We start from the raw sequence: 22,700 nt of genomic DNA on the forward strand, positions 1-22,700 counted from the left end.
AAATATATACTCTCACTGCAAATTTTATTAATTTAAATAAATTTTTATTCTCTTGCAAATGGAAAAGAAAAACATTTTAATATTTGAGTAAAAAAACAAGTTTGCTAAACTTATTTTAATAAAACATTAATGAGAATAAATCAGATGTATATAGATAACTCTCCTCAATTATAAACTCAAAAGCCAATTTATTTGTTATATCGTAGTAAATTGCGTTTTTTTCCCAAATGTTTTAGATCATAAAGACCAATTAGATAGGTTTCCTCCCCTCCTCTGATTTAGAACCATTTTTTATATCATTTCGATTGCATCGCATACCGAGGATGGAATCATTGTGAGTTTTTTTTTTTTTTTTTTTTACATTAACGAAGTTTATTTTATGAGGTAAAAAAACTTATAAATGTTTAGGGAACATATAGGATAAAATACATATTAAACTATTAAACGCCAAAACGTTATAAATAATTAATTAAATAAGAAATAAAATAAGCTGGAAATGCGAGAACAAGATTTTTGTTTCAAATAATATTTCATTTAAATTTCACAAAAATTGTCAGAAACTTCCCTCTTCAGCAGAATAGCTGACAAAGACATGAGGAAGAGGATTAGAACAAAAATTTTTATCAACATTATTTCCCAATATGTTTTCCAAGTTGGATTTTCATTTTATTTTTCCCCTCATGCATTTTTTTCCCAAGATTTTTATAATACTAGGAAGTTCAGCCCGTTGCTCACTTCGCTCGCCAACCTTCGTAATAGCCACTCATACAACTTAGTTTGTTTTTTTCCTATATCGATCTTTCTTTTAAAGAGAAAATATATAAATATTGAAATTTCATGTAAGAAAATTTTATTAATATGTCAATAGGAACAAAATTAACGATTACTTGCATATGAAAAAAAATCAACTGAGCTTGAAAAAAATAAATATCTAAACACAGGGAATATATAAATTTTTGATAAAACAAGAAGTAATCTTACTAGCTAACTATCTAAAATATTTGTGTTTTTCGGATTAAATTCTTTGCAAACATTACCATTGTTATCATTGCAAAAGTTAGTTCCTTTTCCTTCTCTTTTTTTTTTTTTTTTTTGGACAAGATTTTAAACTTTATTAATGCGTTTTACTCATTGCGGGGAAACGTTATATAAGTATAATTTTCTTTTTTATCGACAGAAAATTTTTGCAGCTGAAATGGCCTGTTGACGAAAAAACCTTGTCATTGAAATTATCTATCGACCACATGGTTTCATTATCTCACAGATTCATTTTATACCGTCTTTTTTTCCTTCCTAATTTCACCCGTCATTCACTCCCTACATCAAGAATCATTCACAATAGTTGTTGCAATTGCTTTTGTGATGATAATCTACAATAATGTACATTAAAAATTAATCTTAGAAACAAATGTGTTAAATATGATTAGAAAAAAATTGTGTAATATACAACTTAAATGTGTAAAATACAATTAATGTTTCGTTTTTGCAACGTGATATGATTAAAGGAGTAGGCAATTTTCAAATGAAATGCTTTTTTCCGGCAACTTCAACATACTATTAAGATTTTGCATCAGGCTGGGCTTAAAAAATTTCATCAGAAATATACTAAATTACAAAAAAGTGCAAGGGGCATAACGTCTATTGTAAAAGAATCATAAGACAAGTTTCAAAATTACGCATGACTTTGCCTACAAAATAATCTTCTCTTAATATTGTCGACGAAATGACCCCTGTTGACAAAATGACCCTGTCGACAAAATGACCCCTGTTGACAAAATGACCCTGTCGACAAAATGACCCAGTCGACAAAATAACCCTGTCGATAAAATGACCCTGTCGAGGAAACGATCGTGTCGACGAAATGACTTCTCGACGAAACGGCCTGTCGACGAAATGACCCTGTCGACGAAATCACTTGTCGATGAAATGACCCTGTCGACGAAATGACCCTGTCGGCGAAACGACCCTGTCGACAAAATGACCCTGTCGGCGAAATGACCCTGTCGACGAAATGGCCTGTCGACGAAACAACCCTGTCGAGGAAACGGCCTGTCGACGAAATGACCTAGTCGATGAAACGGCCTGTCAATGAAATGGTGTGTCGATGAAGTGATTGTCGATGAAATGAATGCGACCCTGAAAAACATCTTTCTAAGGTAATAAAAGTATCTGAAGTGTTTTAAATTAACCTACATAAAATTTTTATATGCTGACTACCAATAAATATACACAAAACTGCCAGGTTTATTTAAAACAATAAATGGATAAAAATTTGTATGGATAGGCTTTTTATTTATATATCTCGTACTGTTTGCTATCCAATTGCAATCGTAGAAAAAGTGTGATACTTTCGTTTGTTGGTGTATAGAAAAAGGGGATATTTTAAGCTTAAAGGATGCTAACTTATAAATTAATTTTTTTAATAATACTAATTTATAACTAAATTTTTGACAGGTGTGTTACTAATTAGTAGTTACGTGTGATTTATATGATAAATTGTGTGCTCAAAATGAAGATTTCAAAAACTTTAAATCAATTTTCTCTTTTCTGTTACAAATGAGATTGATTTAATTACATAATTATATATATTTGTAATTAAATATGTATAAATTATGTTTCCAGGAAATCTAAGTCCTTAAACCTTAAAATCTTTTAGTGTTTAATATTTTTGCGTAACAATTCACCGAGCATAATGCATATTTTTATTGCAAAAGTGGCATAGCAAAAAAAAAAATTTTTTTTTTTGCTCGTTATACTTTTGAGTTTTTTTTTAAATCTTTAAATAGTTTGTAATATTAATATTTTTGGTGATATTAATAGTTTGTAATATTAATATTTTTTGTGATATTAATAGTTTGTAATATTAATATTTTTTGTAATATTAATAGTTTGTCATATTAATATTTTTTGTAATATTAATAGTTTGTAATATTAATATTTTTTTCAATGAAATCCTTTCAGATGAGGAAAGTAACATTTGCCTACCCTCTTGTGGAAGAAAAACTTTTCAGAAGTGATGATACTATTTGTGTTAAAGTTGTTACTGTAAATTTAAAAACAAATGAAAAAGAAGCAATTAATTCATCCTCACCTGAGAAGGTAATTCTTAAATATTTTAATATCATCATGTTTCTTTATTTATTTTGAATTTTTTATAATCTCATGTCTCAAGCACCCTAGCGCTAGGTAAAAAAAAAACATATTGTAATCTTTCAGAAAATGCTACTAACTTTTTTTTTAATGGTTCTATAGTACTTTGCAGAATTTATTGTAATCGCTGGTATTGTGTTTTGTTTTAGCCCTTGTAATTCCATAGCCACCCATTGCTTGAATGTGTATAATATTTATTAGTATTTCATGGCATTTTTAAAAAATGCTTAAAGGTGCTTATTTTCATTTTTTAAAAGCCCTTAAAGGTGCTTTTTTATTGGCTGTTTTTAAAAAGTGCTCAATTTTCCCTTTCCAAAAATGAGTTATCTTTTTATCCTGTCGATTTTTGCCACATATTATGCAAAAGCATGGTTTTCACAATGTTCTATTCAACGTTTTCACAATTCATTCAAACACATTGTATTTCAGTGTACCGTCGGTTCGTAGGGTATGAAAGTGCCAATAATTTTACATGTTTGATGAAATACTTGCGTGTCTGCGTGTGCGTATACTGAGCTGGGTTCTGCGAGATTCTTGCTCTCTCATGTGCAACTCAGTTGCATTTTGCAAGATAATTCTCAAATTCAGACGTCATTTTCCACCCTTTGAAAATCTCTCGATCTCTTTATGGTGGCTAATATAATCAAGAATTCTTTGTCAGAAACTAATTATTTTATCTTGATCATGTAAAGAGGGGCTTATTTTTGTTGAAAGATTTGGCTACCTACCCTGTATTTTCTCCTCAATCTATTTTATATAATTGACAACCTAGAAGGTTAGAGTTTGCATAGTGTTATATTTAATCTTTTTGTTTGAAATAAAAATATTAATTTATTAAAACACAAATTTTATTAAACAAATATGTATTGTTGCAATGTATTTTTTACTTATAGTGAGTTTAATTTTAGACTCCAAAACTGAATGATGCTCCTGTATCATCATCTGCGGATAGTGTATCATCCTCTTCAGAGTATCAGAATTCTGATAACGTTACTGTATATAACCCCAACCCTGTATCACCAGCTTTAATAAATTGCCAGGACGATATAAGTTGCATTTTAAAAGACTTGTCATCTCCTGCATGGTATGTAAATCTAATTAAAACAAATTACTATATGTATTAAATACAGCTTCTATAGTGATGCTCCGAAATGAATCATGGTGTATAATTTCTCCCAAAAAGACATATTTGCACTAAACTATTCTAAAATCGACTCTTTCTTTAGTCGTAGTAAGATAAAAACATAAAATATCTGCTCACACAATCCAAAAGTATCTGCAAGCTCATAATATTTTTGATAATATCAGGGCTGATTGTGCTCCGGAAAAAATCCGGATTTTTCACTAACTGTGGTCCGGAAGTTTCCGGAGATCGAAGGTTCAGATGTTTCAAAAAATAATTGATCACGAAAGTTAAAACCTTGTTTAAATTTTTTTTCAAATTTTTCGATTTAAACTTTTTTTTTAACTCAAGAAATTTTCCGGAATTTTGACTTGGGCTCAGAATCACCCCTGTAATATAATAGTTTTATTAAATATATGAAGTGAGTTAACTATTTAATATTTTTATTTATTCTTGACAAAATATATATTTCGTCTATTTTCCTTGGAAAGGATAGTCGAATTGAGTTGAGTTGTAAACAATCAGCTGGTTGTAGGCTCGACCGCTAACAATGGGATTGCTAAGCTTTGCACTAAAGTGGCAGTAATATCTTTTCTCTTTGGGAGCAGCATACATACAACTAATTACTGACTTTCTTCTACCTTGCATGAATCATGATTATGCCTTCTGCTTCATATCCCCCCCCCCTCTTGCAAACTTTTTTTAACTCTCGGATACTTTTTTTTAAATATTACAATAAATATTAAAAATGTATCGACAAAATTGGAGAATCTCCACCTATGTATCTGCTTGCGTCTATGTTATCTAACTATGGCTATAGTTATAATACATGGGTGCTACAAAATTAGACTTCATAATTGCGAAAGGGGATATAACTAAAGTAGTCTGAGGGAGTAAGAAAGAATTCATACAATGTAGAATTGGAAGCAAAGGGTGAACCGCAAGAGAGTGCCTGTTCTGCAAAAGTAAAGAATACAATAAAGATAAATAATAAAGCACCAAGAATCCTTTGTTTAGTCAATGTTCAAAGCTCAACCATGGCAAAACAGGCTTCATGTCAGCAACGAAGTGAATCACACAAACATTGAAAGATTCTTGGAGGCCTAATAATTATCCCTTTTTCTGAAAAAAATAACATAAAATATACTATTTTTTAAAAAATTTTATTTTCTTATTTTTTCTCAAAATTTCAGATTTCCACGGTTTTATACCACCCAATATTAAGATTGTTTTTATTCAGCTTTCATTTACTAACAGCTAAAAATTATATAATATTTGATGCTCTTTCTACAAAGTGTTCAAGATTGGGATAACTCATAATAATTAAATTCAATTTTCATTGAGTTTTTATTCTTTTTTTAATTAACAAATAAATTTGCTTAAAGTACTGAAATTTTCAACACTAATTTTTATTTCAATATGGCAATTAGGATTTAACATTATTTTTATGACAGGTATCTATACTCTTACTGTTTAAATATGGTAAAATATATCTTTTCTTATTTCTGCTAAGTATTCAGTTATACATATTCAATCTAAGTTACATTTTAAAACAATTTCCTCTTTCCTTTTATCATTTTTGTATTCAACTGCTTAGAATATATCCAAAATAATTTATCCAGATGAATGTATGAATGTTACATATACTCACCAGTTTATGTTACATGTTACAAATTTTGTGTTCACCTTAATGGGCAACCATAGTCATCTGACACACATCACTATGATCATTCGGTTCTGTTCTATTGTGTGTTTCTACTTATAACCGTCATGGCAGTGATGCTTTCCTACTGTCTTTTTTTATTTTATTTTTTTGAGGGTATATAAACTTTGTCCTCTACAAGTTTGCGTACCCCTTATTCCAAATTGTGGAGGACAAAGTTTATGTACCCTCAATGTCAACAATGCTGCAAGAACACATCACTTATGTTGTGACATACATAAATAGGAAGATGTCAAATTGATGGGTAAAACTAAAATACCATTAGGATGTGTGTTGAGTGTCCAAAGGTGCACATATTGAGTATTCGTAGTACATAAGAAAGAAACTTGGTGAGTCTAAATCTTTTCTGCATAACCCATCTCTGTATACTTGTAAATAAACAATCCTTTGAAACTGGAATTCTGTAGGCCGAATCCGTATTGTGTGTACTTGTTAGCACTTCAAAAAATCTTAAGATAATTAAGTAGATAAACAACAAAAAAAAGTGAAACAGCAGACCTTAGAATTGAAGATTAGTAACCTTATGATATTGAACAGCTATTATTAAAATATCTACTGTTGAGCCCCCGATTATTCGCTAGTGGATTATCCCCTTTATGTATTATCCGTAAAGAGATCATTAATCGTATGGCACTTGATCATTCATTGATCTTTTTTAAAAAAGTGTAACTGGAAACTTTTATAAAGGATATATGAACTAATATTTTCTTTACCATTTGTTTTTTAAGTGATTTAGACATGAAACAAAGATTGAATTTGAAATATCTACACATGTATGAATACATTTTTAAACTTATTATTTGTGTTTCCACTTTACTTGAGTTTTTTGTTATCCGCTGAGCCTTTGTCACCCTGTAGATAATGTGGGCTCCTACTCTATATGTGTATATTATTGTTTTTTTATCTCCAGTGTAATAAAGTGTCATTTTCCCTATTTTCAATGCTTATCTTTAATATATTATCTGCGTGTTTGTTACAGGGTGCAAGCATTAGAGCCCCTTCTACTTTCTCGAGATATAAAAACTATAGGTGATTTGTGCAAATTGAATTTTCATGAACTGAAAGTTTTACCTTTCAAATCACCAAAACTACAAACTTTGCATAAAGCTTTAATTTCTCACATTACGCGATCTCAGAAGTCTGTGGAAGAAAAAGTTATAAAATCTGAAAGTTCACCGAACAACCCATCAGCAGGAACTTCTAATGATTCAAGTAAGCAATAGGCTTTCTTTTAGATTTTATTTGAGTAAGACAGTCATAATTTACATAAAATCCATGGCATATTTCATATTAATTCTGATACCAATGTCTAACTATAAAATTAAATTTAAGATAAATCTTCTTAAATCATATGTATAAAAAGTAATCAAATGCTCCAGTGACATCTTTAAATTATGGTATTGTTATTTATTTCTTTTTTTTGTGTATAAAATTAATTTAACTTTGTTTTTGTTCAATTTGGCTTTTATGTCATACACCAATTTTTATTCGAGTAATTTTTTTTTTTTTCAAAAAATTACATCACTTAATAGTGAAGTGACTTTATGAAGAACTGCACAAGCTGAGAGAACATTAATTGATTTATTTTATACCAAAGATAGATATTTTTTTATTGCACCGGGTAATTTCTCTTCTTCTCTCTCTTACACTTAGGGCCTTTGGTTTGAGGCCTATACAAGGGCCTTTGCTACGACTCTACCTCTCACTCTGTTGGTGACCAAGCACTTTATCTCTCTCCATGTTTTGTCTATTGTCTGTAACTCATGTCATTTTAGGTCTGTCCCTTTTTCGTTTACATTGGAGTGTCCAGCGTCTGTTTTGCTTTGAATTTTTCTGATAGTGTGTCCAATCCTTATTTGCGCTCCCTTTTTTCTTTTCTATTGGCATTTGCTTACTGATTTTAAATAATCAATTGATAGATATTTTGTAAAACCATTTTATACTAAGAATTTTTCTGATACGTTTGTTGATACCATGTGATTTAGTTAAGCAAAATCTATCGGTAGAAGAATTATGATTTTTTTTTTTTTGCAGTTACGTACCCAACATTTAATGATAAATTATACAAACTTTGTTTACATTTTAAATTTATTTTTGGAGTAATTAAATTGTAATGAACAAATATCAATACGTTATAATTAGGGCTGTAAGTTTGTCCCGGGAAAAAAGACCTGAAATTGGCGGGAAATTTTGAAAATTACACAAATTCTAAACATAAAAAAATTTCTTATATAAATTATGCAAAAGACAGAAATTGTGCAAATAATAAAAAATGCTTAAAAATACACAACAAAAGTATTTCTTTGAATTTCAAGCAATATTAATATTTTTATTTAAATGAACAGAATTTTGGTACAAAGTATTGTACATTGTCAGATTATTCTCATTTATCCTTCGTCCTTCATCACTTAATACATTTTTATACTTAGAAAACGATCTTTCTGCATCAATGCCACTTTTGCCAATTTTGGAGCGTTCGGTCTTTAATTTCCAAAACTCGATCAATTTTCCTTCACCAATGCACAATTCCTTGACCGTTGCTTTGTAAGAAGTAATTGCTGTGAAAACTCAAACATTCTACATTCAAACTACTAGTTACAAGACCTTACTAACTACTTGTCCCCCCTTCATCTAAGAAACTGATCCATATTTTAGAAATCACAAGAATTAACTAGGAAAAATTAACTGGATATGTAGAAAGGCAGTAGAAATTTCATTGCCCAGTGCAATAGCATGTATAACAATTTTTCTGTCAAAGATTTGATTTATAATATTTTCCTTCTTTTGTGATTTCAATTTCTTTTGTACTCTTACTGACTTCAGGAAGGTAATTACCCTCCCTAAGTGTAGAAAGACCACCTTAGTTGACAAGATTGTGATTATCTCTTATTTCTGAACTATTTTCATGTCATTTTGCTATTGATTCACTCCCCTAAATATCTAATCAATTTTACATGTTCAATTTAAGGTTCAGGAAAATAAAAAATTCTGTTTAATAAAAATAATAAATAAATAAAAAATCAAATTTTAAGCAATTTTTGCGCAAGTCAAGACATATTGAGAAATTCACGGATTTTAGGAAAAAAGATAACAATTTCGCGGAAATTCGCGCCGCGACAAACCTTCAGCCCTAGTTATAATATCTTGATCTGTTTTCCAAATCAGTCCCATGGACAAGTAAAAAAGCAAGTGAAGCAATCTGACCAGAACTGCACAAGGGATTGCCGAGTTTTAACAAGTAGAAACTGTTAAAGCTAATTAAAATAAACTAAAAATTCAAAGATGATTAAAATAAACTAGAAAACTTACTGAGATATAAAAGCTGGTATATTAAATAAGTTTAAGGTAAAAAGAGTGAACAAAGCAAAAGTAACTGTGTCTGCAGTTTCTGAGGTCAGTGAACTTTAGTTTCTTTTCTTTTTTCCCTAAAATTTCAATCAAAACTTTTGTGGTTACATCAAAATTATACTGAAATAAAACTCTGGGAATAGCAAAAGAAAGAAATTATTAATTTTTCAGTGAAACTTATCTTAAATTTTTCTAAATATTCCTATAGGCATTAAAACTTTTTTCATATCATGTATTAAGTTTCACATATTGAAAAAAAAAAGAGATTTTTTCCAAAAGACAAGTTAGAAAAATGAACAAAAATGTATATACATTTTTGTTCATTGCTTCTAACAGTATATTTCTTTTTTTTTCCAATCATGTCTTAGTGGATCAAATCTCACTCTAATGTAATGTTCCCAAGCATTTCAAAAATTTGTAAACCAATCAATATAATTGTTGCATTGATATTAATTTTCTTGAAAGGTTCTTATAAAAACCAACTATATGTTGATAACATTTATTTTTTACTCTGTTTTGCTTAGAGTATAGTATTAGAGTTTTGATTCAAAATTTGAATTGTGCAGTGAATCACAATGTTGAAAGTTTGTAATTGTTGCTTACATTTCAGCAATGATATTTCCAAAACAGTTTCAGCTTTTTCCCTAAAAAACTATGGAGTGTATGGAAAACAAATTAAATGATGCATAAATATTGAATTTAAATTTTTTTATTGATATGTATTTATTAGGAAGTAAGAAGACAACCTGTACTCTACAGGTACAGGTTCCTAGTTGCAAAAAACAAATAGCAAATAACTAATGTAAACTTAAAAAAAAAGCACTATTATATAAAAGTATTTTGATTTCAAATTTTGAAAAAATGAAATTTAAAGAATTTTATCTAGCTTTTTTTCTATTGAGTATGCAACAAGAAATTTGACATAATAGTGCAAATTCAAAAAAACATTATTTATACATTAGACTTTGGATATTGGTTTTAAGAAAATATTTTCAATGTATTTTGCAAAGAGCACTGTTTGGACAATATACTGTGAAAGGGCTCTATAAATATATATATTTAAAAATAAATAGTTATATTTCAAAGCAGAAATAAATTTTAAAATGTATTGTTTGTTTTCTTTTGCTTAAAAGAAATATAAATAACACTAAGACAAGGTTTTTTGGGCCTCTCTTTATTTTTCATTTGGTACACTTTGTGCAAAAATTACTTAAAATAACGCATTAAAATATTTTTTATACAATAAAAACTAGATATTCTATATCTTATATATTATTTTCATATATATCTTAACATATTATTTTCTCCTTATCTATCATAATTTTTTAAAAACTAATATACCAAAATATTAAAAAATCAAGAACAAAATCTTGCTAAGTGGTTAAAATAAATCAAATTATTTTTTTTCTTCGAGATAATATATTTAAAAAATTGCATTTTTAATAAAATACTTTAAAATATTGGCACTGTTCTTAGGTGTTAAGTACCCATCCTTCTCTTTGTAAGGGGGAAAAAAAACATGCTGACCTGGAAATTTTAAGATTTTTGCCAAAAAAATCAGGGAAATTTGATTTGATTGGCCACTCTGAATAAATTTTTTAAAAAAAGTAAGTTTTTGTTTGTCAAAATTTTGATAGCTAAAAGCACATTTGACCTACTGCTTTAGAATTATGAAAGTTTCAATGTGTATATAAATTAAGGGGATGTTTTTCTTTTCACAATCCAATATTAAGTTCAAATTGTTCTTTTTTTAAGATTCATTTTTTCTTATTTATCTTTTTTGCAGAAATGGAAGAAGAGATGGAATCTGATATGCTTGAAGCAGTTGCAAAATTATTGTTGGAGAAAGATAATATTAAAAAGATTTCTAAATCTACATTAATTGAACTCAGTAAAAAGTGCTTTACAGAAATCACAGAAAAATTAGAAAATGTTTAATTCATTACTGAAATTTTCCTTTATATGTTTAGATGAATCTTTTGCTGCTTATAGTAAATGTCCCCCTAGATAGAAAAAATGTTTTTCTGTTCACTGAAATCTATTTAGTGATATTTTACATAACACACATGCTTATAATCAGCACTATGAAACAATACAAAATTTGTATATGTTTTTTTACATTAATAAAATTATTATTTAACTTTTAAAAATTGAAATATTGCATGTGAGCCAATTCAATTTCATAAAATTATGTTGAATTTCACAAATTGCATTTTTTTTAGAAAATTTTACTGTAAAAAAAATTTTTTTTTTTTAAAAATTATGGAACTGAAATATATCTCTCGCAAAAAGTATATGTTTGAAAATGAACAATTATTATTCTCTTTTAAGAAAATTTTGTTAATTCTCAAAAGTTTTGTCATTAATAGCTTAATATCAAATGGAATGCTAATTCTACTAAAATTTTCAGTACTAGTTTTATTGCATTTTAAAATTTTAATTTGTTTTTTAATTGTGGGTTTTGATGCTTATTTTGAAAATAAGAAATTCCTGCATACATGTGATACATTGCTGTAAATAATCTAACATCTATTGTTAAAATATGCATGATGTTTCTTTGTTGAAATGAAGTTTTTAAAACTTGTGAGCTTATTTCAAAATTTTAACTGCAATTACAATTAACATTTATGATTTAGAAAGAAAAAAATTATAGACAAGTTTTTTAAACACATAGCTTCAATCTGTTAAAATCTGTTCACTCTGTTAAAATAATTAGTGTTCAAATGTATATAAATGCCCAAATCTAAATATGTGTATTTTAAGCTATTAAATGTATTTTATTTTATCTTGTGTTGTCTCCATGCTTTTAATTTAGATGAAATATTTTGAACTTATGTTAGCAGTGGTATGGCATATAGGAAATACTGCTACTGGGATTCTCAGGGGATAGTAAATTAATTACACTTAAAATATTGCTTGGAAAACACAATCTAAATTAACTCTAAGTTATATATTTATAATTTACACAATATAAAAAAAAATTAGCATGTTAAATGTTTTAATTATGTAGGCTAAAAAATCCACCGCTATATAATATTTGTGAGCTAATTAATTTATAATGCCCAATTACAATAGAACCTCTTATTATTTCAACCTCTGTTAACCTAAGTCGCTTATTAAGTTCGTTTTAACCTGTGAATATAATTTTTTTTCCTTCCACAATTTATTCCATTCCATAATTAAAATCATTTTGTACAGCATGTTCAATGATTAAAGAAGGCACTGAGCAAATGTCAATGGTTAGAGTTGGTGCAATGCCAACCACCATTCGAGTAGGAGCTTGTCAGGGAAGTAAAGACCGCTTGTGCACGTTACTGACCACAGTGCCACAATCACATTGTTCATCAAAAGATTGTGGATGGAGCCTTAACCTCCAATGGGCTGTTGCGGGAGCATTTTACTTCTTTAATTGGCTGCTCTGTTTAAGTAAAGTTTTAACCATTGTTTCATTATTACATGTGTAGCTTAGGTACATCAAGCTTCAACTTTAGTTGAAAGAAAACATGTTATTTGTGCAGAAAAATATGTGGTCAGGTGAATGGAGTCAGATAACCTTAAAGCTTGCAAAGGAATATAAATCAATGAATCAGCTAACTAAAATTGGGTGCAGCTTTGCTCCTTTTTTTTATAAAAAAAATAAACCATTTGTGCAAAGGAGTTTGCTATTTCCAGCACTAGAGCAAGTGAATTTTAAAATAAAATATCTCATTAACATAATGTTAAGGTGCGGATGACCTAAAAATTCTGAAAAAAATGAAGAATAATTTCTTTACAAAATTTACTATTACATGTTAAATATTAGCATTTTCATAAAAATCATTTTCCATCATATTTATAACTTTAATAAATAAAATAAAAATGTAAATAAAATTTAAATGAATATTTGATAAATATAAATAAGAATTCATGAATTTTTAGTAAATATTTCAAAAACATTGGAATGTCATATTATATATTCTTCAGATAGCAAGATTGTCTTTTATTCAAAAGCAATGCAATTGTTATATCTTGAAAAATGTTGTTCAACATCAACACTTGTTATCGAAGGATATTTACAAATACATACTAAGATTCAATGTAAAATATCATTCATAAAAAAAAAGATTAAAAAGGAATAAATATCTAAAAAGTTAAGAAAAAAACAGGAATAATACCCTATATTTAGAAAAAAATGAATTATCATCACATCTTAGCTCTGCCTGTTACCAAAAAAAAAATAAATTTTTCAAAGTTCATATTAACTTTTAAATAGTATTAAAACTCAATTTTCAGATTTATTGAGGAAAATCAATATTATATCCTCAATCGAAATGCTTAAATTATCCAAAGCATTTCCCATCCCAATTACTTCAAATAATTATGGTGGCTCTACTGCACTTATAAATATACTTAGCACAAAATTAACAAATTAGTGAAACTGGAAGTTGGCATAAAATACTTAGTTAGGCATAGCAACTGTATAAAAAATTACACAAAAACTGAAAGTTGGCACAAAATACTTAGTTAGGCATAGCAACTGTACAAAAAATAACACAAATATTCAAGTAAGCTTTTTAATTTTTTTAGAGTCTGCCTTCATGCGCAGTTCAGTTTTTTCAACATTTGACATAAGAGATTCAATTTTTTCCATTTGTGACTGTTGCTCTTTATTTATTTCAAAAGCCAAGTCTTGCAAATTATTCAGCATGTTAGAAATTTCTTGAATATCTTCTTCGGATATTGTTTCTAATTCTTCTTGAATTTGATCAGTTTTTGGCAGCAAACTATGACGCTGAGGAGATGTTGATGATGGAAGAAAAGATGAACTACATGAAGCTGAAATTTAAAAAAAATCCATGAAATTTTTTTTAATTAAATTTATGTGTTTCGAGGGTATTAAAAATGCAAAGATTAATGGGATTAGCAAATTGGCATGTTCTTATCAGGGCTGTGAATTGCTAATTATTATTTACCTAAATATTGATTTTAATTCTTTTTTGTTACAATTTAGGTAGATTTTTTCGATGAAGTAAAATTCAAGTATTAGGCAATAATTGTCTGATCTCAATGAATAAATTTTTTTATTGATTCTCAATATTTGTCATTAACTATATTCAGGGGAGCAGAATATGTCTGACTGCACAAACAAGGCTTTGGATGAAATTCAAGGAGCCATGGGAAATTTTTTTGTTTAAAAAAGTGTTGCTTTGCAAAACTTTTTCTTGTTAAAAAATATACCTCAATTTATGTATGTTATCCTTAAGTTTACAAGTAGGACCTTCAATTAAATTTATTACTTTTTTCAATATATTTTGATTTCTATTATTTAATAACATATATACTCGTTTATTCAAGAATTGTATAAACTCAAGCTTTTTTTCTTATATAAACTTTCTTTTCCAATAAAGAAGAAAAAAAAAACTTTGTTCATGGAGGCTCTGATAATTTATTTGCACTAATGGGTATATGTATAGTGTTTAAAAAAATTAATGGACCACCCTAAAGAACTTTTGATCTAATAATGAGATCTTTAGGTTCAGGGACTTAATTTTAATGATTTAAGGGGGTGACAAGTTACGAAATCAGATATAAAAACGTACTTTCTCATTATAAATATACACTTTTTTTGACAGATTCGAATTTTTAACGCAAAAAATATAGCGGGTAGCCGCAATCTGGAAAATATGCTCACAATAGTTTTTTCGGAAAAGCAGCTTAAAGTTTCGACCCCTTCATGTTAATTTTACTTCTTACATATTTCACCATATCTATAGAACTTTTAAAACAAAATCAGTTCAAAAGTTCCAGAGAAATTGAATTGTTATGAATGTTAGATGCATGATATTTCTACCAAAAAAGTGATTAAATAATTTTAAGTCATTAATTCTAAATTATATTTAAAAAATATGTCAGCATGTATACGAGTATAACATAGTTTTTATTTGGGGTCAAATTTCTATGATTCTCAACTTCCTAGGGTGAGTCAGACATCTACCAAGTTGCACCAATGACATTTGCTATATTACAGTTCAATTTTAAAAAACCATTACTTTAACCTCTAAATAAATACATTTGTAATTTTTTTCAGAAAATTGATTAAAAATTTCGAAAATACAAAAAGAAATCCTTACTTAAAATAAACATAATTTTATATGGTTTATAATATTTTAAATTCTGCCTCAGGAAATATAGAAATCAATAAAGTAATAATAAGACAACGAGTATCAAGTTTTATACAATTTTTCTTATAAGTAGAACATTTTAATGAGTTATTTTCCACTTACCAATTGAAGAACTAGGCATAGTGTTAAGTGCAAAACTGATATCTTCTAAGTAAAATATCTTTCCACTTATTGAAGAAAGTGAACCTAAAAATTTCACTAGTTTTTCAAGCTTTGGACACATAATGTAACAAGCATTTTCTGTATCATCATGTGAATACTTGAGACAAAGTTTCCACGATGACATCACCTGCCAATTACATTTAATAAATTAAGTTTGCAAGTGGTAATTACATACAAACAATTAAATTTAAATAAATAATTCACATAACATTTAAATAACAATGAATGCATTAATTGAAATTAACTTTAAACTAATATTGCAATACTATATTATTTTTCCTTTTTATTTTCTGTTAATTTCATATTATGTTTCTACCCTCCTATTTTAATATTTTTTTGGAGGCCGGATTCACCATACGTAATTTTTACTTTTTTGTAGGAAAAGGTTAAAGTTATTAATATTTTTAAAATAAATTCCCATACCTTTTTTTCATAACTCTCTTAGCATTTATTTATCATTTTTACCTTTAACTTGAATTAATTAGAAAAAAATAATATTTTCAGTAGAGGACAGAAGGATAAGATAGATAAAAGTTATTTGATCGAAATGCAATATTCTTGTCAACATTTTGAGATGAAAATTAAGGAAATTCTCAATGTATGAATATTTTAAAAATATGTAACTGGATAAAGAAATTTTTCAGATGAATAAAAGAATTTTTATGAGAACATTTTTTATTACCAAATGTTAAAGCTATTATTTTTTTATAAAATATTTTTTATCTCGAAAAGAATAGTTTCAAACAAAATTTTCATTGGGAAAAAATTCGCAAATTTTGGATATTTTTTTTACTGTAAAATATAACTTTTTAAAAAATAAGAAGAATTTTTACATATGTACATGAAATCAAAAAATGCTGAATGCTGATACACTTAATATGGATTTAGTGAAAAACATAACTAATAGTACCTCAACAGAAATGATTTCATCATACTTGACAGAAAGTTGATTAACTCTGTTTTCATCAACCAAAGAAATATTCTCGCCAACCAATAATGTTCCAACTTTCCAATAGCAGTTCTCATTTGATGAGTCAGTAAAATTAAAGGTAACTTTAAAACATTTCTGTGGTTCTTGTCGATTCAAAAGTTTAGGACTAGTACTCAACTGTAACAAAGATTGAGTGAAAGACATATTTTTTATAAACCTTTCAGCTACATTCAAATCTGTATTGATGTCTTCCACTGTTGTTTGCGTTTCTTCAATCTGCTGCCCTTGAGCAGATAAAGAATTGGCAGCATTGACCAGCGTAGTTTCAGATTCCTGGAGAAGATTTAGAAGATCTTTACCTAAGTTTGTGCTTGCTGATTTAGGTTGTGAAGTAGTTTTGTGTTCTTTAGATAAAAGTGCCTCTCTCCAGAAGAGAACGATTAAATTGTACAGGCTATCTCTATTGGCAAAAGAGGAGAACCAATGTTTATCAGATGCAACAGAAACAACGATTGCAGCATAAATAAAACTTGATTGTCTTTTCTCTAAACCAGATATTATATTCAATGGTATGTTGATATTTTTGTATTCATCGCAATGAAACTGAATGGCTTTATTTGTCAAAGCAAATGTACCAGTTTTCCAAGTTTTAGAAGGTGAATCATAATAAGTTGCATTGCTTTGAAACACTGGTTGCTGGGATGCCATTTGGATCAATCTAAAAAAAGGAAAATAAACTTATACAACAGTATTTTGGAACTACAAATTCAATTATAGGAATATTTCCATATCATGATGTGCGCCAACATAGTTGCCAAGTATTGGCGACTTCTGGGCAGAGGCCTGCGGGGAAATAACAAAAAATATCACAGGATGGGATTAACAGGGTTGCCACAGAACAAAAATTAACAAAATAGTTGCTTTAAGTAGCCTAAAACATGAAAATAGTAGCCAAAAACTGGGAAAATAATTGCCTAAATAAGAACAAAAATATGACTAAAATTTTGTAATGACTTAATTGTCATATACTATGATCCATTCAGTCAAGTTGGTGGCAAATATAATTTTTATATAAACGTAAATGTTTATATATATATATATGAAAAGTGAAAATTCGAAATTCACGTATCGTAATATCGTATTAAATTTTTTTTTTTAATCATGAGGAATTTCGTAGCAATAATCATTGAAAAGGCGATCGAGAAATGAAATAGACTTACAATGAAGTCTGTGCAGATTGAATGAATTAAAAAGTGATGGCACAAATTTGCAATTCAAAACTTTTTAAGAAAAAAAAAGTTCGGTGTGTTCAGAAACTATCTTGTGGAGTGCAGATTTTCCACCCAATTTACGCTTAAAAAAAAAAAAAAAAACATTGCTAGGAGTTCAGAAAAATCTCCCAATAGTCTCCTTTTCCTGAAAATAGTGGCTTTTTTAGCCTTTTCAGGCAAACAAAGTTGCCATAGTCACCTCATGCCAAAAATAGTTACATTTTAGTCCTGGATTAACTTGAAGGGTTGAACTTGCAGCCTCCCCCGGGCCCACTTCTATGTGGGTTTTTTTTATTTATTATTAATTCCTTTGGTGTCAAGTTTAAAATTAATTTGGTGCTTAGACAATTGTAGTTGGCCTGACAGATCACGATACGGAAATATCCCCTGAATTATAAAGAAGGATTTATCAATTAAATTTATTTTACAAGTTAACACTGTTTAGTTTATGAGAAAATTTATATGAAAATAATTTCAAATTATCAAATAATTCACAGTTCTAGAGATACTTTAACAAATTCCTTTTCATTGATAAACAAAGGAGAAAATATTTACAATTGATTTGATTACCCCTGTTGATATAGATATTTATTATTATTTGCTAAGTAAATGTAAATTTTGAAAAGAAATCTCTCCTCAACGCCAAAAAAATGTTCCTTTGTCACAGATGTAGGAGAGAGGGGTACAACGGACGTATCGTATATATTACTAAAACTTTGGATGTAATATGTAGGTACCTATTAATATTTCGGATGACTAAAATATTAAATTTAATATGTTTAGTCCAACTATTATTTTTAATTAAATAAAAAAATTTAGCAGGTAAATGTTAAGATCAAGATTAATAAAGAATATAATTATGCCTATCTAATATGATTTTTAAACCAATCTAATAATGAAGTTATAGGGTATTAAAATACTATAGACAAAAATAATCAATAAAATACAAATATTTTTTACATTTAAAGAAAATTATAAGATTTTGTTTCAAATTTTTTTTTACTATAAATGAATTTCACTTATATAATCACATAAATAATATTTTAAATTATATGTAATTAAATTTTTATACTTTTAAATGTTTTTTATTAATTAAATAAGAGGCTTTATCCCTCCGCATTCCAGTGATTATACTCATCATGCCTAGAGCATCTACACCTTTGAACATAACTCCTTAAATTTTATGTAGAACATAATACCTGTTAACTAAATGTGAAATAAATAAAAAAAAGTTCATTATTCAATTTATACAATAAAATTTATAAATTTACTTAACTTAATTTGGTTAATCAATTCTAAAAAAACAACAAATTTGCAATATTTTTGTATAAATAAAATGTCATAGTAAAAGTCATGACGACATTTAAATTCAATTTTTGTAAAATATAATTTCCGTTCTATAACAAATTGCATTAAGTAAATAAAATATTACTCTACAAAAATAAAATCTTCTATCTAAAATGTATGAAATAAAATCTATTTTCAACAAAAATAACTGTAATAGAAAGGCATTAAAATGAACTACATGCATAACACATTAATAGTTCGAAAAGCCTATAGCTTCAATAAGAAACTAGCTCAATCGACTTTTATTTTAAATTAAAACAATTTGGTTTGTTAAAAGATGCATTTCCATGTTTTTTTAAAATTTATATTCTTCTTATTTTAAAATAATCGAATTTTTTTTTCTCTTATCAAAACCAACAAATAACAATATTAGTTATCTGTTTGGCAGCCATAAGTTTTATGATAAAAGATATTAAACCTTGATCATTAAGATGAACATTTTTATGATTTAGCACAAGCAAAATATCAAATTTAACCAGTACAGTATTACCAACAACTTCACATATTTTTAATTTCTAATGCGTACTGCAAATATAAACTTCAGTTCCTAACAAAAAGGAATCCAGTTTGTCTTAAGTAAATTGACTTATTTGAACATAAAAACCTCTGGTTGCCAATGAACTTCATCAAACGTTAAAACCAGTAAAATGCCCAGAATTACTTTTTTAAATTAAAATTTATGGTAAATTAAATATATATATAGATATAATATACGGAAAGGATCCAAATATTCCATTTGCAACAAAACTAGAGAAGATCAGAAGTTTTTATGTTAAGCAAGATCAAAAAATTAAAGAACAACTATTTTCGGTTCATATTACATTTTCATGAGGATATATTGAAATCAAATTACATACATTGCAGATTGTAAAGATTACTAAAATGCAAAGTAATTCATAAATTCAAAGCTCTTTACTTTTATTTCCATACAAACTAGCAATAAAAACCCAAACACTTATTTGTTAAGCATTTCTATAAAAAAATTATTCAGCGTAGTGAAGTTCTTAGCAAATTTAAATTACACTTGTTAAAATAATAATAACTGATCGTTCAAGTACTTTTTTTGCACATTCCTTTCATAAAATTAATATTTAATTTTTTTAAACCGACTCCCAAAATTGTTATTATTAAAATAATTTCCCTAAACAGGGCTAATAAATTGCAGAAAAGTCTAAACCTTTCTAAATTTTCGACAAGATAAAGTTTCGAAATCGTAACTAATTTGTAAACAGACATCAGCACGTGACTTTAAAGTTGAGTAGTTATTTACTGGATTAACCACAATTACTCAAGAAACTGAAATATTATTACACAAAGATGACGCTAGTATCGACACAGATAAGAATTGGCGATCGAAATGGGCTGCAGGTGGCGTAGAGCAGAACTCTTTTCCTATGGCAACACTTCACATGCTTTCCCCATTAGCGTGTGGAAAGTCATAGAGGAAGGAAGTACGTTAGTTTCTCTCTTGATTTTCATATAGTTTAAAATCTTTCAACTTGAAACACTATATGAAACTGAAAACTGCATTAAACATAGTTCTAAAGAAAAGTATCATGGAAATTTTAAAAAATATTTTGATTAAATAAAAAGGAAAAATATTAAGAAAAGGTAAAATATCGTAGTACATTCCTATACAACTGAAAAGAGGAGGAGAGGGAAGGGAGAAGGGCTGAAAGCATGAAACCGGTCTCTCCCCAGATGGCGTATTCGAGTGTTGCGATCGCGAATAGTAACTTCCGGGTTACTATTCCGATTAATTTTCACGCCAAAACCGAATTTACGTCATCGTTAAAAATTTCAAGTGTGGTATTAGTCTGTTGCGATGTTATTCCTTTACAAACTAAGTTTTTCTGACTTCTTTTCTTCAATATTTAGAGTGCTATCGAGCAGAAAACGAAGTAATATTCAGTACCGTCTTTTCGCATGGATAGTGCGCCCGGGGGCCTTTGAGAGTCTTATTTTTCATAAAATGCATTAAAAGAAAACTAAGAAAAAGCAACATTGACTTATAGTTTAAAATATATATATTCTATTGTATAAAGTGGACATTTTGTTTTTCTTACTACAAACAGTGAATAGTTGATTTATCATGCAAATAATAGTTTATCTCCAGGAAAACTAAAGGCAACCGACATCTATTTTTCTACATTCCAATGAAGTATTCAACTCTCATTTACTGCTCAATTTGCGCATGCAAGGTTCATACACACCTGTAAAATAAATTAATGTGAGCAAGTTTTATGTTAAGTCATAATGACTCTAAAAATGCTTGACCCGCCCAACTCTGTTCAGTATTTAAAATTAGTTAAAGAAAGTAATGAGCGAAAGAGTTCAGAATTACACAGCACTATGGTACAACAACTTTTAATCTAGTTATAAAGCATTTCATGCCATTTTAATTTTTTTTTCTTGATTTGTTATGTTTTTCTATATTTTAAATTTACTCATTTCAATTAGCTGCCATGGTTTTGAAAATCATTTTATTATTTGAAGATTGCAAATGGTTCGAATCATTTTTTTAAGAAAAAAATTATGCGTAGTTTAGAAATGCTTTTTTTTATGTTCATTTTGTTCTTAAAAATACTTTATTTCATGTATGTGAAGTTTTACAGTTCGATTTCAAACAATATGATATATTATAGAGGCTTAAAACTAAAACATTTCGGTACCCTACACGCTATTAAGACGGCCCTCATAATATTATAAAGAGGTTAATCAATGTTAAAAATATTAACAGTCAAAATGAGTGCTAATACTTATAAGATAACAGTTCATTCAATTTATTTATTGGCCATTCCTAATACGTTTAAGTCAATTTTAGTCTTGCGATCTGATTAGATACATGAAACTTGGTGAATATTAATGAATGTTGATTTGTTCGAAAACTTAAATCCTTATTTTAAAATAAAACTTCCTAGAATAGTGGTAGCGAACCTATGCAACACCTACTAGAAGTTTAAGAACTACAGACACTGATCCACGAAGGCTATCTAAGTAAATGCATACATTATATGTATATACACATAAGTACAAACAAAACGTATGTACAAACATGCGTACATTTACATATCATCATGGATGTTCGTATTAACACAAATAAAACCAATAGGATTTATTTTTATGTTCCTATATTGCTCATTATTAAACTAATTCATCGAAACTTATCTTTAATACAATAATCTCCAGTGGTGTCTTAGAAAACTCCTGGAATCTTCCGATCGTTAGTTTTTATCAATGGAAATAAACACTAAACGTGTTGTGGTTCATATTTGTGATTTTCAGGTTTATACAGTATATAAAGATTTTAAAAGTTATGTTTAAGGAACTCAGGTATTCATTAGCTACTTGACAAAATCTTTAAACTTTGGTTTTCAGCATTAAAAAATTCTTTTTTTTATAAGACAAATTTTTAAAAAAACTCAGGCTTCAGTTGATTAAATACGGTCTAAGTGCAGGTGGGGTACCACTTTGATCATCCTGC

General features: G+C 28.0%; 2 protein-coding genes across 11 annotated transcripts in view; one reads left to right on the plus strand and one right to left on the minus strand.

Moving 5' to 3' along the window:
* The window catches only part of LOC107442904 (uncharacterized), a 71,949-nt gene extending 59,820 nt beyond the window's left edge, over positions 1–12,129 (plus strand). For all 4 annotated transcript variants that reach the window (XM_087166870.1, XM_087166866.1, XM_087166873.1 and 1 more), the window contains 4 exons: positions 2,962–3,099; positions 4,059–4,234; positions 6,976–7,208; positions 11,131–12,129. In XM_087166870.1, coding sequence (XP_087022996.1) covers positions 2,962–3,099; positions 4,059–4,234; positions 6,976–7,208; positions 11,131–11,282 — 699 coding nt within the window. In that variant the 3' untranslated portion in view covers positions 11,283–12,129. The remainder of the gene's footprint in view (positions 1–2,961; positions 3,100–4,058; positions 4,235–6,975; positions 7,209–11,130) is intronic.
* Positions 12,130–13,883: 1,754 nt separating this feature from the next.
* Positions 13,884–21,413, minus strand: LOC107442910 (synaptosomal-associated protein 47). 7 transcript variants are annotated; one of them, XM_071179625.2, is made up of 4 exons: positions 21,283–21,413; positions 16,578–17,316; positions 15,608–15,794; positions 13,884–14,159 (listed from the first exon to the last, which is right to left on the minus strand). In XM_071179625.2, exons 2-4 carry the CDS (start codon positions 17,304–17,306, stop codon positions 13,885–13,887), a joined length of 1,191 nt encoding a protein of 396 aa, XP_071035726.2. In that variant the 5' UTR covers positions 17,307–17,316; positions 21,283–21,413; the 3' UTR covers position 13,884. The 7 variants fall into 7 exon arrangements, with proteins under 7 accessions (XP_071035726.2, XP_015912085.3, XP_015912113.3 ...); XM_016056599.4 differs by lacking the exon at positions 21,283–21,413 and adding an exon at positions 20,394–20,546; XM_016056627.4 differs by lacking the exon at positions 21,283–21,413 and adding an exon at positions 20,275–20,456.
* Between the last annotated feature and the right edge of the window lie 1,287 nt (positions 21,414–22,700).

This window comes from Parasteatoda tepidariorum, chromosome 1 (genome assembly GCF_982258835.1).
Source record: "Parasteatoda tepidariorum strain Cologne lab strain chromosome 1, Ptep-v5.0, whole genome shotgun sequence".
NCBI lineage: Eukaryota > Metazoa > Arthropoda > Arachnida > Araneae > Theridiidae > Parasteatoda > Parasteatoda tepidariorum.

Excerpts from the sequence above, each read along its gene's own strand:
- LOC107442910 (XM_016056599.4), bottom strand. The coding sequence starts at position 20,452 with ATGTCTGTTTACAAATTAGTTACGATTTCGAAACTTTATCTTGTCGAA. Across the intron at positions 17,317-20,393 it reads CTTGTCGAAAATTTAGAAAG|ATTGATCCAAATGGCATCCC; the intron begins GTTTAGACTTTT and ends TCCTTTTTTTAG. Across the intron at positions 14,160-15,607 it reads TATGCCTAGTTCTTCAATTG|CTTCATGTAGTTCATCTTTT; the intron begins GTAAGTGGAAAA and ends TTTAAATTTCAG.